General features: G+C 39.2%; 2 protein-coding genes across 4 annotated transcripts in view; both read left to right on the forward strand.

Moving 5' to 3' along the window:
- The window catches only part of LOC144582454 (uncharacterized), a 160,818-nt gene that overhangs the window by 137,728 nt on the left and 5,392 nt on the right, over nt 1–17,698 (forward strand). Inside the window, exon 2 of the mRNA XM_078371339.1 lies at nt 10,009–10,071. Coding sequence (XP_078227465.1) covers nt 10,009–10,071 — 63 coding nt within the window. The remainder of the gene's footprint in view (nt 1–10,008; nt 10,072–17,698) is intronic.
- PLCB4 (phospholipase C beta 4) overlaps nt 1–17,698 on the forward strand; it is a 397,376-nt gene that overhangs the window by 137,339 nt on the left and 242,339 nt on the right. The gene's annotated exons all lie outside the window — the stretch shown is intronic.

Raw genomic sequence — 17,698 nt, forward strand, 5'->3', positions numbered from 1 at the left:
GATGGTACCAAAATGGTAACACATCCTTTAGAAATCATACTTCAAATGTTTATATTTACCCAGGCTAGTGTATGTAACGAGATTGTCTTGAAATGCTGGGCAGTGGCAGTGAGCCGCTGCTCCTGGTCACCTGTGTAACTGTGAGGGTAAACAACCATCAGATATTCAGTGCTTTGTGTTAGATGATTTTGCTCCACTGTAGACTGATGTAAGTGTTCAGAGCAGATTTAAGGTGGGCTGGGCTAAGCTATGATATTTGGCACGTTAGGTGTATAAAATGTATTTTTGACTTACCATATATTCATTCAATTTAGGATGGGTTTATCAGGATGTACCCTTATTCTAAATCTAGGAGTATCTGTATATTATTAAAATTAAATTCACCTTTTTAACTTCTAATTTTGAGATAATTATAGTTGTATGTAGTCGTAACATATAATACAAAGAGATCTCATATATCCTTTACCCAGTTTTCCCCACTGATAGTATTTTGCAAAACAACAGTACAATGGCAGAACCATGAAATTGACATTGATGTAATCCACTGACCTTATTCAGAATTTAACAGTTTTACATGCACTCATTTGTGTGTGTGTGTGTGTGTGTGTGTGTGTGTGTTTAGTTCTATGCAATTTAATCACCTTTGCAGATTCATTATGACATGACCACACTCAGGGTACGGAGTTCTATCCCAAGGATCTCTGTGCCACAGCCATCTCCCTTCCTCCTCTCCTTCCTAATCCCTGGGAATCACTTATCTGTTCTTTATCTGTATAATTTTGTCATTTCAAGAGTGTTACAGAAATGGAATCACATAGCATGTAACTTTTAAAATTAGATTTTGTCACTCAGCAAAATTCCCTTGAGATTGATTCAAATAGTGTTATCAGTAGTTATTTCCTCTCTATTGTTGAGAAGTTTTCTGTCTTTCTTTTAACCTTTGTAATGGTGCCACTAGAAAGTTGAAAATTACGTATGTAATTTGTATTTCTGGCTTTCATTGCGTGTCTATTGAATAGCACTGGTTTAAGGGAATGTTTATTAGAAGTAATTAAAAAGTATACTTCTGTTTAGATTTTCATGGAGCTTTAGGTATTCCTATGTTAAGTGTTGTATTTTGTTCTGCTAACTTTAAATCAGTTTATTTGAAAATGAGCAAGGGAGCAGTGGCTTTAAAAAAATCATTTCAGAAGAGTAAAATTATCTCAGTGTCCCTCCCACATCCCTCCTTCTGCCTTTTTTTTTTTTTTTTTTTTTTTTGCCAGTTTTTCAGTAAGAAACCCTTTGTATTTCTATCCACAAAAGAAACTTTTCATCAGGTTAGGCAGCAGAGGGGTATCTTGTAGCCACTCCCCTGGCATTCAGCACACTGGTTTGAGACTAATTAAATGGCTCATATTTATCTGATATTTTCCCCCTGGGGAGCTCCAGAAACTTTTTTCTTTTTCAACTTAAGCTTCAAAAAGAAACCAGCTCAGTTAGCTTATGATGGAGGCAAGAAACAGGACACAGGGACATTTCAGAGCAGATTAGAACCGAGGTAAAGGAGAATACCATTTTCAATTAAAATTGCCTGGGGAAATTAGGTAGGCAGAGAATAATTACCTGGGTTGGCACACATCCAAGTTTCTGAAACTAAGGCCCTGCTTGAATGTTCTGAGGGATCATTGACAACCACAAGTAGCCGAGGACCTTGAAGTTTATATCTCATCTTCAAGGTATTTGAGAGTTCTGGGTACAATGTGTGGCTATTTTAAGTCAAATTATATAGCATGAGATGTTCGAACAAAACCCTATAAAAAACTAATACTCAAAACAAGCAATACCACAAAGCATCAGGTTAAAGGAGGTTTCTATGACAAAATAAATGTACATTTCTGTGATTCAGCTATGCAACCAACAAGACACTGGGGCTGAGATTGAAGTGTAGGAGAACATAAAGAGGGCTGATTAAAGTATAGTTCTAGTCTCTTACCTCTTTAGGCAAAGGGCCCTAGTATGTGAACAGTCCTTGGTTAGCATCTTACAAGTACCAAGAAATGTCACTGAGTAAATGTCCTAACACAAGGACCTGTCCAACCTAGTCTTGCAAATGAGTCATTGAAATCAAATCTGCCTTGCATGCAAATGTCAAGATTTAATATTGTACTTCTTACCCCAGCTCCACCTCCAGTGACCTATTACTGTTTTACAACTGCTAAGCATGGTTTCTCAGGGTCTGTGCTGCCTGTGGCTGGTGGCACATGGTGCCGTGCTGCCATTGAGATGGAGGAATAGAATCGATGGAAAAGTTTTCAGGTGATTGAACCATAGACTTTTTCTTTCTCATTACCTCGAGGAGGGCCCACCACATTCACAATAGGAAAGGGATCCAGTCATGTTTCTTACTTGCTTCTAGTGTTAGCTTTTGCTGTATTTTTGTTTTTTCATAATCTCTCAATTTCAAAATGATGCATAGTGGAAGAGGGTTTAGGAGGAACAAAACAGAAAAAGGAATAAATTATATTTTTTCTCTTTCCTCTTTCGAAATAAAACATGGGGGTAGAGGAATACTTGTTTTATTTTCTTTTTTGAAGAGATTTTCATAGACTTGCTGAACAAGGCATCTGCTGGTATATAGGGTATTTTAATGCAAATTACAGAAATCTATCCCTTTGTAGGGCTGCAGGCCCCACTCACCTCCTGGCCATGGACAGGAGCCGTATCTGTCTGAGTGCAATGCATGTGTGCTTGGCTACCACCTTGTGCTATATAACAGATGCAGAAATATCCCGTTTTATACTGTGGAAGTACAGATGGATGCGCAGGCAGTTGTCTTAAGAGGAAGGGTCCCAGGGCCAGTGCATCAGGGGTTGAATTTATGCTCCTTTGCTTACCTGTCACATGACTCTGGATAAGAGTGAGATGACAACTCTGTATCTCAGTCTGCTCATCTATAAACCATTTCTGTGCCATAGAGTTGGACGAGATATAATGAGTTAATATATCTAAAACACTGAGAGTGGTACCTGAACATAGTAATTTCTTGTTGATTGGTTATTATTATTTGCTTCTGACAGTTTTGTTCTCTAACCAAACATGCTTTTGAAGGGAGATTTCTTAAGGATTCTCATTTTTTAAAAGTCCTGTCTAACCTGTCTAATAAGCCATGTATTAGTAGATTATGTTAGACAGTATTTTAATTATCTTCAAAGTTTTCCTTTTTTTTTTTTTTGAGGTAGAGTTTTGCTCTGTTACACAGTCTGGAGTGCAGTAGTACAATCATAGCTCACTACAGCCAAGATTTCCCCAGTTCAAGTGATCTTCTCACCTCAGCCTCCTAAGTAGCTGGGACTACAGGCATGTGCCACCATTTCTGGCTAAATTTCTGTTTTTTTTTGTTTTTTTTTTTTTGTAGAGATGGAATCTCACTATGTTGACCAGGCTGATCTCAAACTCCTGGACTTAAGCAGTCCTCCCACCTTGCCATTCCAAAGTGTTGAGATTACAGGCATGAGCCACCACACTTGGCCTGCTTTTACTTTAAATATTAGTATGGTTACGTATATGCTGCCTCTGCGTCACTTCCCAATAACCAAGTCAGTTGAATGAAAGAGTAGTTTAAATTGGTAGATACCATGTATAAAATATAACCTAATTTAATTAAAACATTTTGGCCCATGTTATTAATTGGATACTCTGTCCTAATGAAACAAACCAAACAAACAAAACTCAAATTTTTGGTCCTTCTAGGTACTGAGTGTGTGTTTGCTGCTTCTTTTAAAGAATGTCAATTTTCTAGACATCTAGTTTCATAAGGTTTAGTTTAAAGAAGAGAAGCATCTCTTATAGATTTAGAATTTGGTAGAGTATAGATATTCTTTATGTTAGATAACGGAAGCCCAATAACATTTGGGAAAATTGTTAAAAATGTACTGACTGGTTTTATTTAGCCTCTGCTGGTCAGTTAGCTTTCCTTGTGACTTCGCTGCAGATTCAAGCCTGAGTTACACAGATGACAGATGCATGCTAAGTTAGGTGTAACAGGCAGAATTCTAAGGTGGCCCCAAGACTACTGCCCCTTGGTTTACATATCCTGTATGATCCCCAGGACTGTGACTCTGATGGGATGCCACTCCTGTGATTAGGTTATGTTAAACTCCACAGTTTTTAAGCCTAAAAGTTTGTCCTCAGTGGACCCTAAAAGGGTTGGAGAGACAGATTCAGAAGAAAGATTCTGTAAGGGGAGATTCTCCATGACTGGCTTTAAAGATGATGGGGGCCGTGTGACAAGGAGGGTGGACGGCATCTAGGAGCGGAGAGTGGCCCCCAGCTGACAGCCTGAGCAAACTTGTAAGTAGATTATTTCTCTGAGCCTCCAGAAAGGATGAAGGCTAGCCGACACCTTGATTTTAGCCTTGTAAGATGCTAAACAGAAAACCCAGCAACTACGTCTGGACTCCTGACCTACAGAACTATGAGCGAATGCATGTGCATTGCGTCAAGTCCCTACGTTTGTGGCAGTTTGTTAGACAGCTGTAGAAGACTAATACATGAAGGAAACCAGGCAAGAGAATGTAGGTTGGCAATTGCAAAGCCACTACCATTATTTAGAGAAAACAGTAACACCCATAGAGTAACTGGTAATGACCTCTAAAGAACCCTGTTTTGCATTGCAGAGCCGGCTAGCCACAGTAAATGACAGATAGCAGAGCTGTAAGTTTTCTGGGCAGAGTTTAGATGCTTTCTCAAACTGGCAGTTTTAGACATGGGGGGGGCAAATGAATGACTAAAATAGCTTTCTTTCTTGGTGTTTACTGCATGATGGCAAAGAAAAAAATAGAAAATAGGAAGTTGGAATTCTCTTCCTTCCCTGCTTATACATGCTGCCTTACAAGGCCTTTCATTTAGGGATCACTCAGTTGGGTTGGTGAGAGGAGAGCACAGGTGAAGGAGTTGGCTGGGTGGAAGTGCTCTGGAGGGTGGGGGCTGTGGGGACCTGGAAAACCCAAGCTTACTCCAAGGGGATAGATGCCTCTCAGCTGTGGCTGAGTTGTCTGCAGCATTCTGTTGTGGAATCATCCAAATTTCCAAGAGAAGGAAGGAGTCTGGATATTTATGTGTAATCTCTCATTTTTTCAATGTTAATAACCAGCTCAAACTTTAAAAGATCACCTTGGTTGCATATAAACATATATGTGGCCAGATCAGGCCCATGAGTAGCCTTTCTGTGAATGCAGCCTAGAGAATTAATATATGGGGGGCAGTTCCAAAGACTCAGAGAAATGGAGGGTAGGAGTGCTATGAGTTCTAGGAGTTTCGTCTGTTTTTTTCACTGGCATGTACTCAAACTGATAACAGCATCTGGCACACAGTAGGTGCTCAATAAATATTGTAGAGTGAACCTGAGGAAACATAAGCATATTAATACCTTAAATGAACATATGAAATATGATTGCATTGGCGAAACTTGTTTCTACGATTTGGTTACTTTTAATGTCTAGGCATGGTATGATTTGGGTTAACACAGTGTTCTTTTGGCCCACCCATTTTCTTTTTCTATTTTCTTTTTTTGAGACATAGTCTCCTCTGTTGCCCAGGCTGGAATGCAGTGGTGTGATCTTGGCTCACTGCAGCCTCTGCCTCCTGGGTTCAAATGATTCTCCTGTCTCAGTCTCCTGAGTAGCTGGGATTACTGGTGTGCACTACCACACCTGACTAATCTCATTTCTTTTTTTACCTGCAATTTATTTGAGGGCTCTTATGGAAGTCATTAGCTATGACAGAACGAAGCAGGCATTGATCCCTGCTGTGTTGCTTAGGTACCTTGCGCCTCTCGTCTTGTCTCACTCTGATCCTGACTTGTGAGAAAAGGCCTTACACCACCTACATTTTACAGATAGGAGCTGGTTTCAGAGAGGTGAAGACAGTTGCTGGAAACTGCAAAGCTGGTAGATGGTAGTGCTCAGCTCTTCTGACTGCCAGGCCTTTGCCCTGCACCTCTGTGCTTGATACTCAGCATGCATTGGAACCAGCATTACCTGAGAGCTTGAGCTTCAGACATGCTGAGTCTCAGGCCCTGCCTCAGATCTACGTTCAAACAGAATGTGCATTTTAACCAGATATGTTGGTGATTTTTATGTTAAACTTTGAGAAGCATTATCCTACGCCACTGGGTTCTATACTTGGGTTATTCCTGAATCACTTTTATGGATTTGGCTAAAGCTATGTTTCACCTGAACTTATGACTCATCTTTTCCACTTAAATATATTTGCTTAAAAATAAAATACAACTGTGATAAATAATGATGGTAATGTGGTAATATTACCATTATAAGTAGCTATAAATAATTTACATGGTTAATACAAGAATGATTCCATTTTCTATAAATAGAGGGTAAGTGCCAATGTCCACGAACTCTACATTACTTCTCCATGAACCATTGTGAAGTATTTGTATTTTAAGATGGTACATGGAAACTATGTATATCATTAATAATAAAGTGTAATAAACCACAAAATATCTCTTCATGGACCATTACTGGGAGTGTGTTTCACTTTGGGAAATAATACTGTGGTTGATTGTAAGAATGTCCACAGGTCTTCCCCACTGTACATTCATGCCTTTGCAATGTACAGTCCCCCATCAGGAGGTGAGACCACATTTCCCTATCTTTTGAATGTGGGCTTGACCATGTGGCTAGTTTTTCCAAATGACATGTTAGTCAATGCGACACAGCAGAGGCTTAGAAAGTGCTTGTATTTTGGGGCCTGCCTTCTTGCTGCTCTTGCAAACTTGAAAACACCAAAATAAATGGTTATTAATTTAAGCTGCATAAGTTTGAAGTCTTTGTTACACTGCACAAACTCACTGACACAACTGCTTTCTAACATTCTGTTTGCTTGCCAAACACTAGTTTCCATGTTCAGTTTTAAGTCAGACTAACATGATCTGTTTTGGTTCAACTTTGCCCAATTATTCTTCACTTTAAAACAAAATCTAAATATTGAATATCTTGGGGGAGGACATCACATGCTAGTCTTTTTGTGTTCAGTCTGTATACAGATTCACTAAAACAGGCTAAAATCAGTGTTACCTTCAAATATATGTAGGTTTTTTCCTCCTCTGAGAAATAAAAGCTTCACCCTTGGCAAAAGTTCTCCTTTGCTTTGAAATAGGACTATGTGGCATGATTAGTGGTGGTTTACAGTAAAATGTTGGTGTTTCCTTATGGCTTGAAGGCAGTTCCATACATATGCTTTTCTTTTGCAGGGTAAAATAAAACTGGGTATTTTCCATCACAAGGAATCCCCTGAAGAATCACAGTAGAAATTTTAAAGTATATACGTTTTACCACTTATTGTGTTCTCTTGAAGAATGTGTTTTCTCATTTTAGAAAAAACCAACTGATATTCACTGGCAAATTCACTGAAATGTAGCGTTTTTTTTTTTCTTAAAGACTGCTTTCATGAAGCATAATTTACATACCGTAGAATACACTCACTTAAAATGTACAATTCAGTGGTTTTTAGTATTAATATATTCACAGCATTGTGTAACTATCAACACAATCTAATCTTTGAATTTTCATTACTCCAAAAAGCAATCCCATCCTGCTCCCGTAAGGAGCCACTAGTCTGCTTGCTGTTCCAGTGGATTTGCCTGTGCTGAACATTTCGTATACATGGAACATACCATATGTGGTCTTTGTGCTTGGTTTCTTTCCCTTAGCATAATTTTTTTTTTTTTTTTTGAGCCAAATCTCGCTCTGTTGGAGGGCAGTGGTGCAATCTCGGCTTACTACAAACCCTGCCTCCCAGCTCGGGTGGTTCTCCTGCCTCCGCCTCCCGAGTAGCTGGGATCATAAGTGTGTGCCACCACACCTGGTAGATGGGGTTTTACCGTGTTGGCTAGGCTGGTCTGGAACTCCTGACCGTAGGTGATCTGCCTGCCTTGGCCTCCCACTGTGCTGGGATTACAGGCATGAGTCACCATGCCTGGCCAGCGTAATGTTTTTTTTTTTTTTTTTTTTTTTTACGTTAATTCACATTGCCATGTGTATCTGTGTTGTGTTTTGGAATTGCTGGATAATATTCTATTACGTGAACATACTGCCACATTTTGTTAATATGTTTGTCAATTGATAGACATTGGGATTGTTTACACTTGGGCTATTATGAATAATGCTGCTACGAAATTTTACATATAATTTTTATATGGATATATGTTTTTATTTTTCTTGGGTGTATATCTAGGAGTGGAATTACTGGATAATACAGTTACTTTATGTTTAACAAGTTGAGCAACTGGTAGACTGTTTTCCAAAGCAGCTGCATTATTTTATGTTTTCCACCAGTAGTGTACAAAGGTCTGATTTTCTCTAAATTCTTGTCAACACTTGTTATTATGTCTTTTGATTATAGCTTTCCTAGTGGCTGTAAAGTAGTATTTCATTGTGGCTTTGATTTACATTTCCCTGATGGTTGAGCATCTTTTCATGTATTTGTATATCTTCTTTTGAGAAATGTCTGTTCAGGCCATTTGCCCATTTTTAAATTGAGTTATCTTTTTCCTTTCCAGTTCTAAGAGTTCTTACATCCTCCATAAAAGTTCCTTATTGGATTTCTTGTCCTGTGGATTCTCTTTTTGCTTTTTTGATGGTGTACTTTGAAGCACAAAAGTTTTTAAAGAAGTTCGATTTACTTTTGTTCTTCATGCTTTCGGTGTTATACCTCACAAACCATTGTTCTGGTCACAAAGATCACAAAGATTTACTCCTATGTTATATTTACTTTTAAGAATTTTATAGTTTTACATCAATGATTCATTTTGAGCTAATTTTTGTCTGTGTTGCGAGGTAGGAGCCTATCTTCATTCTTTTGCATGTGAGTATTCAGTTGTCCTAGCACCATGTGTTGAATAGACTGTCTTTCCCCATTCAGTGATTTTGATACCTTTGTTGAATGAAACAGCTTTTGTTTGTATTAACACTGATACAACTCTGGGGTTTGGGATTTTGTTTACCTATTATGGTATAAATATATTTCTTCTTTGAAAGACCAAAATACCTAGGGAGACACATGGGAGACACCCCACCTCCCCCGCACACACACACTCATGCACATAGCCTCTTTTTTTTTTTTTTCCCCCTGAGTTGGAGTCTCATGCTGTTGCCCAGGCTGGAGAGCAGTGGTGTGATATCTGCTCCCTACAACCTCTGCCTCCTGGATTCAAGTGAGTCTTGTGCCTCCACCTCCCAAGTAGCTGGGATTACAAGCATGTGCCACCACGCTTGGCTAATTTTTGTATTTTTTTGTAGAGCTGGGGTTTTACCATGTTGGCCAGGCTGGTCTTGAACTCCACTCCCAAGGGAAGTGATCCATTCGCCTCAGCCTCCCAAAGTATTGGGAATATAGGCGTGAGCCACTGCACCTGACCACTTCTATGTACTTCTGACACCCCCTGGAACTCTTCCTCCCACTCCACCTTAAAAAGATCCTGAAATCTAGATTTCAGCAAACCAGATATCCAATGTCAAATTTAGAATCAACATAAACAACTTAATAACAAAAACGATAAAGAAACATCCATAAAAATAATGATTCTCTTTGCAGATAGATGTAATTCTGTTATAAAAAGAGCTTTTTTCCCAATTACAGTTCATCTAAGGACATTTTACTGCTAATCAGGAAAAGATAATTATATTTACTTTGAGAAGGTTTTAGATAGCCTTGTTGTTCTATTGCTGCTTAATTATTTTAATAGATTAAGAGGCTGAGTGGGATATTAGCATTGAATCAAGAGTATATCAACTCTCTTGGCTGGCTGTAGAAGTAATAATTCTGATATAATGACTGTGTGTCTGTGTGATTTGTTTGCAACTCATGCCACTAATTCTTTTCCATTTTTCTGACATGTTTTTAAATTTAAATTATAGATTCTGATTTTGAAGAGCAAAGGACTGTTTTTCTACGTGAAAACCTAAGTCCTTTACATTGATTTGTCTCTTGTCTATGTCTGTTTCACAGAGGACACTGCTGCTGTGAGTTTGACAAAGTGGACATCACCTGCAGTCCATCCAGAGCTGCCCGGTGAGTACTTTACAGCCTGTGTTGAGAGTCTTTGATTGTAGGGTTCTAGAACTTTCCGTCTGTAAGATGAATCCCTTCATTCCAGCTGATGCTGCTTCTGAAATGCCTCTCAAAACTGATTCACAAACATCTTCCCTGATGTGGCAAAGCATTAAGCAGGATCTACCAGCACTTTCTAGGTTCAAGTTTATTAATTTCACTACTAATCTTGGGCACTTTACCCTTTGCTGGATTTTCGACTTGCTTTTTGTGATAATATTGCCTGCATTTAGTAAGCATCAGATGTTTTTGAAGTGATCATTGTTTACAATTCTTTCTGTGAGAAATGTATGTGACCTCTTTTCAGTCCTATGCAGATTTTGCTTAAGAAGATTCCCACCAGTGTGAAAAATCACAACTCTGCACATTGTCAGCAAAAATCCTCCATTTTGGGGGACCTACCTAGGGGATGATGTAAATAAATTCTTCTAGTGCTCCCCTAATGGTCCATTTTACAAACCTTTAAAGGAATGCTAAAAGGGGAACTGGAAATATCTTTATATGGCTGATTTGTTTTATTATAAACTGTAACTTGCCAATACTTGTATTCCAGAGCCAGAATCTTAGGGAACAGGAGACACTGTTCTTTTATAATCCCTTGATCAAATTGCTGTTTTTCAGTTGCTGTTATAAGTAAAGCATTTGGACTATGTATCATTTCTTACCTTCAGCAACAAGAATTTGTTTTATAGCAATGGCATGAACCAGCAACTTTACTGTTCCTCCCAATAGGTCCTCCTGGAGGATCTGTTCCTACAGGTCGTTGGCATTTCATGGCAGCATTTTTTTCCCCCAGTGTGTTGCATATCATGTGAGATACTTCATTATCTTCTCGCAGTGCCTGTAGCTGATTTTCTTCCGGCCATTCAGCAAGGGGAAGGAAGAATCACACAACCTGACACTTCTCTAAGTGATCAGTGTTTAATGATGACAAGAGATATCCAGAAAGTAGATTTATTATTGAATGTTCCTACCTATTTTTAGTTAAGTGCACTATCTTTTACTACTCCCGAAGGATGACTCATAAACCATGTCTTAGTAGGCAAAGCAGAGTTGGGGAGTGGGGGAAAATGAATAGTTCTCTAAGGATTTTAAATCAGTGAAATCTGCTTTTCACTCCTTCGTCACATTAATCTGGACCATCCACTTTCTCTTTATAAGAGTTGTATTATCCTTAAATAGGTCATTTTTCATCAGCTGTATTTATAAATGGTTCCTATGATGAATTATGTGCTTAGCGATAAACACTTGATTCAAGAGTCCAAAAAAAAGAACCTCAACAGAGCTCAGAAGTTTTGTTAAATATTTTAAGTTCAAAGAATAAATTCCTCTACATTAAGGAGTATAAATGCCATGCATCTAATTTTACAAAGACTTTGGGTGGCCCTAGCTCCTGGGGCTGAAACATAGTACATGGGCCGTGTACTCTCGTCCTCAACCCATAGGGCCTGATTAGACTTGGAGCCCCAGATGTCACCTGGTGGTTGGTTGCTTATGTTAGTCTTGCCTTCCTCCCAGAGAATCCTTCCAAATGTCCCTCCATCCTCTCCTAAAAATAAAACCATTTGGCCTTTACTCTAGAATCATGCACTTGCTACATATCTTGAATTATGAGTTGTTTTTTAAAATACTAAACTAAAATCTGATTCTTCTGTAATATCTTCCCGTACTCAGAATTGGAAACATCTAGGCTCTGGAACCTGAGCATTTCTGATTTTGTCTTGAAATGCCTGTTTTATTTCCCCATACTTCCAACAGTGTTTATTTCCCATACTTCCAACAGTGAGCAGCTCTGACTCTATGTTAGTTCTTCATGTATTTTTAGGCCCATTTATAACACATTCAGAATATGTTTTTATTCCTGTAAAGGCAGAAGGTCTATTTTGGATCATGCTTATATGTCACATTCAGTTTTGCTTTTAAAAAAAAATAAAAGAGTGTTGGTCAATGAACTCCTAAAATAGAAAATATTTATTTAGAGAATGACTGTTTTTGGATGAATTATCCTCACCCTTGCATTGAGTGATTTTTGTATTGGGAGCTTTAGATTGGATCTTGCTGAAGAGGCATGCCTTTGTTTAGTCCAATCAAAAACTGCTTTCAAGTTTCAGGAAAAGAAAGTAAATAACCCTTGATAACTTCTCTCCTGTGGTATTTTGGTTTGGAAGATACACTATTCTTCTGAAAAACCTACCTAATGTTGGAGGCACGTTCTTCCTTTCTAAATTATTTTAAATTTTTTATTAAATATTAATTATAGGCCGGGCATGGTGGCTCATGCCTGTAATCCCAGCACTTTGGGAGGCCAAGGCAGGCAGATTTCCTGAGGTCAGCCTGGTCAACATGTCGAAACGCTGTCTCTACTAAAAATACAAAAAAAAATAGCCAGATGTGGTGATGCATGCCTCTAATCCCAGCTACTTGAGAGGCTGAGACAGGAGAATCATTTGAACTTAGGAGGTGGAGGTTTGCAGTAAGCCAAGATTGCGCCACTGCACTCTAGCCTGGGTGACAGACGAGACTCCATCTCAAAAAATATTTATATTAATTATATACAGAATTGAAAACATTCATGTTAAGCATGCAGCTCACCAAACGTAATGGTGACTTTCTTTCTTGCCTCTACTTTAGAGCCTTACTCATTGTCCTGTCTTCTCTTGTACCTTGGAGACATAGATATGTTGTGCCCGCTATTACCATATATTTTTTTTAATCTAAGATCTATGGCCTTAGGCTGCTGCAGTGCTCTTTAGGAATGAAGATACTTCTTATTAACCTGTAAATACTGCAGTTATTTCAAACTCTTGAGTGTTATAGAAGCTCTTTTCCGTGGTACAACAATAGCAAGCACAAAAACCTGTGGTTTCTTTCACATTTTCTTAGAGCACATTCATGCATGCCAAGAGTCGTGAGATGAGCTCTCCAGAAGCAGTCTGAGAAGAGGATTTCTGCACAAGTGGTTTATCAAGGCAGGGCTCCCAGGAGAAACTAGTGAGTGGAGGAAGGGAAGGGAAAGGGAAGAAGAAGCCAAACAGGGGATGATTCAAGCAATGTGCCTGCCCCAGCCTGATTCTGGGGGCAGAGTTGGTGGGGTGCAGTGGGGAGTTCTGGAACATAATTGCTCCCTAGAGTCTGTTCCACTTCAAGGCAATGGAGCTAGGCTTTTCCACTCCTGCATCAGTCACTGTCTGTGAGCAGGTAAGAGAGGGCTATAAACTTCCAAGCATGTCTGTGCTCTTCATCTGCAGGTCAAACAGCTTCGGGTGGTTGTAAAGGGTTTTTCTTAAGAAATGTTGGTACCATCCCTGAGGAGCAAAGCACACAAAAGCTGGGAAAGGGCACACAAGACCATTAAAGGGACCCAATGTTATCTGGGAAAGATAGACACTAGAGTGTCTGCTCTACCAAGCCACATACCATCTTCCTCCCTTCCTCACTCCTGTGGGCACATTTTTAATCCTTAGGCCATTTCCTGGTGTAGGTTAAGCACTTTCAGAAGCTGCATAGAATTCTTTTTTCTCCTCCGAGCCTGTAATGAGCTACTGCTTCAAAGAGCTAAGTCCTAAAGTGATTGCAGTGTTGGGAGACACCTAGCTAATTTTCAGGGAGTAGAATTTCTACACATATTAGAGATTTAGAAATAGAAAACCTGACATTTCAAAGCTTTCCATGATTTCAGTGCCCTGAAAGAAGAGGCGAGGATGTTGTGTGATTGTGTGACTAGAGACTATTCTTACTAGGAACATTTCCAAGCACACGTTAACTTTATTCTTTTTCATTCTCATCTCCTTTAGCCATTCTTTATTTCCTAATAGTTCACCTTTGCCTTTAAAAATATTTTCTTTTCATAAGCTTTTAAGAGAATATGTGTTTCCTGGGTGCTTTCTATTTTAATTTATTATTTCATTTTATGTGTTATTTTATGTATGTTATGTTACGTTACGTTACGTTACGTTACGTTACGTTATGTTAGACAGGGTCTGGTTCTGTTGCCTGGGCTGAAGTACAATGGCTTGACATAGCTCACTGCAGCCTGGAACTCCTGGGCCCAAGTGATCCTCCTGCCTCAGCCTCCTAAGAAGCTGGGACTACAAGTATGCACCACCATACCAGGCTAATTAAAAAAATTTTTTGTAGAGTTGGGGTCTGGCTATGTTGACGAGGCTAGTTTGTAACTCCTGGCCTCAAGTGCTACTTCCAACTTAGCCTCCCGAGGTTCCAGGATGACAGGCCTGAGCTACTGCACCCAGCCCTCTTGGGTTCCTTCGATTCAGCACAGCACAGAATTTCATGATTGTTCACCTGATATCCCAGACCAGCCAGCACTGTCCAACAGAAGTGTCATGTGAAAAACATATAACATTTCAAATTTTCTTGTAGTTTCATTAAAACAGCAAATAGAGGTTACAGCAACCTAAACTGGAGGCTAGAATGTCCAAAATCACGATGAAATTAATTTTATTAACACTTTACTTAGCATATCCAAATAATTATTTCAACGTTTAATCAATGTAAACATTATGGGAGTTTTACCCATTTTTTTTTTTTTTTTTGGTCTACTGAGTATTTTGTACTTAGAACAAAACTCAAGACTTGCCAGCTGTATTTCAGTGCTTGAAAGGAACATTTGGCTCATGGTACCATAATGGCCAGTGCAACTTTAGAATACCTTAGAGGAACTCTGGCAAAAGGCTTTTTTGTCTTTGAATAAGACTCTTGGTCCATGCTCCCGAGTCTCCCAGCTTTTGTAACACTACTCAATAAGGAAATGAGGCAGTACTGTGGTCCAGAGTGAGTGAGCTGGTCTGTCCTTGAGGTGCTATTGCTACTTCCATTTTTGAATGTAGTGCCCTGTTGTACATTAATTAATATTAAAACGTTTAGGTTTGGCAGCTCAGATGTCACCGATACCTTTCAAGCGTCACTTTTTAGAAGATCATGGGCCTTGAATGGAGGATAGAAAGTAGAGAAATTTTAAAGAGGAAAGGGAGGGTATTTCAATAGGAAAAAAAATCTATATATGTATATAATATGTTTTGGGGAGGATTCTAGAAAAGTTTGAGTATAGTTCTTTTATGTAAACTCATGGGGCTGGAGTGTTAACTATACAATGAAAAAGGTAGAGTTAGTGGCCAAACTGATACCAGGCTCAAAGAGTTGAATTTTGCAGTACAGGAAATGAGACATCACTATGACACAGTGTATATGATAGGACCTGTTCTGGTTATTTAGTGTTATGTAAGAAGTCACTTGAAGATATAGTGGCTGCAAACAACGGCAGTCACCTTTTTACCTCTGACTTTTTCTGCAATCAGGAGTTAGGGAAGGGCCCAGCTGTACCTTTCTGGCTCAGGGTCTCTCGTGCAGTTGTAGTCAGGTGGCAGCTGATGCTGGAAGAGCAGGCAGCTGGTGTGGCTCAGCATCTCTTCCTCTTCACTCAGTCTCATGTGGTCCTCTCTATGCGGTCTCTCTTCATCGGTAGCTTCATTTTTATAGCGTGGCAGCTTCAGGGCAGGGAGACAGCCTGCCTGGGCTTCAGTGTAATTATTCTGGCCGACCAGGTGGAAGCAGCATTGCTTTATGACTTGGCCTTGGAAGTCATGGACAGTCACTTCCATTGTATTACAGTAGTCTTCTCTTATCTGCAGGGGTCTTATCCCAAGACCCCCAGTAGATGCTTGAAACTGTGTTTGGTACAGAATTCTGTATATGTTATGTTTTTTCTGATAATCAAGATATTATATTTAAGAATGGGTAGCCAGAGTGTACAGCATTGGATAAGCTAGACAAAAGGATGATTCTGGATGTGAGAGATTGAATCGAACTCCTCAGAATGGCTCCCAATTTAAAGCTTATGAATTATTTCTGAAATTTTCCATTTTGCATTTTTGGACTGTGATTTATTTACCTTTGGTACCTGAAACCGTGGAAAGCAAAATGGCACCTGCCCAGTTTCAAAGGGAGGAGACTTACGAGTTCACCTCTCAGAGACAGGAGTGTTGAAGTCACATTGTATGAAGATAATGTTGCAGCTATTTTTGGGCAATATCATCTGCCTCAGGGACCCTCTCAATTGCCACTGCTGTATGCATCTTGCCCTCCTGAGCTGTGCTCTGGGAGCACTGTGGTATGAACACAGCTTTCATTCTCGGGGACCCTTCTGTACAGTGGCTCTGTCTTCTCTCCTTACCTAGTAAGCTGGACTGGGCAGCCCTTAACAAAATGTAAAGTCTTCTGCTTAGGCCCTAAATGGCCAAACTTGGTGCTCTGTTTATTTTTCATTATCTTTCCTTCTTTATTGTTAGAAGAATAGTGGGCATATGCCAACCCCATCTGTTCTCCTCTCAGTTTTTATTTGTTGAGGAATTGAGAGAGAGAGGAGATAGAAAGAGCAAAAATGAAAAGGAGGATGAATTTTCTAACCTCTTACTGAGCTTACCGAAAAGATTTGTCTTACCTTTTCCGCCAAGGATGTCCTCTCCAGAAAACAGAATTCTTTAGTCTGGCCAGCTGCCAGTCTTGTCTCACTGTCTTTCTGTTTTTAGGGTGGGTCTCTTTCATTCTGTCTGTTGCTTTCCCTGGCCAACTGGGTTTCTCTTCCCAAGGTGATTAGAAGGAAACAGGAGAAGCGTGGGACCAACACCATGACCTTTGAGAGAGAACTTTCCTAACAGGTTGCTAAACTCAACATTCTGCAAAATACTCTTCCCCCTGGTTTTCACAGGAAATCCCCCTCCTTTGCCAGAATCTCATCTTTACTTCAACGTGGGCTCTGAAACTAGGTGCATAGTGAGACTTGGCTTACTTTCTTTTCTTCCTTTCTTTTGCACAGTCGTAACTTTCAACTGGAAAGATTAAAATGCCAGCTGTGTAAGAGTTTAGGTGCAGTGTGCTGAACTCTGCAACTTATTTATGATGAAATGGCTTCAGAAAAGCTGATGGATGGATAGACTCATGAATGAAGGGCTAGATAGTCAAAAAATCTAGGAGCATAAAATGTTCATTGTAGAATCTACCTGGTAAGTATATGGGTATACTGTTCATATTTATCACATAGTATATACTTATGGTGTATAAGTATATATAATATTAATTTTTTTCACTTTAAAAAAATTTTTAAATAAAATGTTAGAGAAGCATTAACCATAAATTTTAGTAGTGGGTTATATTTGAAAACAAAATGTTCTTTTTCTACTTAACAAGTGCTTGAGGCTTGTCCTCCTTTTCAGCTGAACTTTTTAAAAGGTTGTATTAGCATTGTTCATTGTTCTACCTTCAGTTTACGTTCAAGGTTTGAGGGAACTGGAAAAGATCTAACAGTCCAGTCTAGAAAAATAGTCTAAAATTCTAGCTATTTCACTTAGATTTTGTAGTGTCTTTGAGCTTGCCACATACTGTTTGTGAGTATGCTGCTATTGAAGTCGCTTTGATATTACAGTTGTTTTTCTGTGTCATTTCCTAAGGGCCCTTGTGGTGGCAACAGTAAGAACTTCTTATTCCAAAAGTAGGATTTCCTGTCTCCTCACCTGTTCCACACACTCCCATGTTAAATTGGGCATTCCGAATCTTTTCCAGAAATGAAATGAAA

The sequence above is a fragment of the Callithrix jacchus genome, chromosome 5, assembly GCF_049354715.1.
Source record: "Callithrix jacchus isolate 240 chromosome 5, calJac240_pri, whole genome shotgun sequence".
Classification (NCBI taxonomy): domain Eukaryota; kingdom Metazoa; phylum Chordata; class Mammalia; order Primates; family Cebidae; genus Callithrix; species Callithrix jacchus.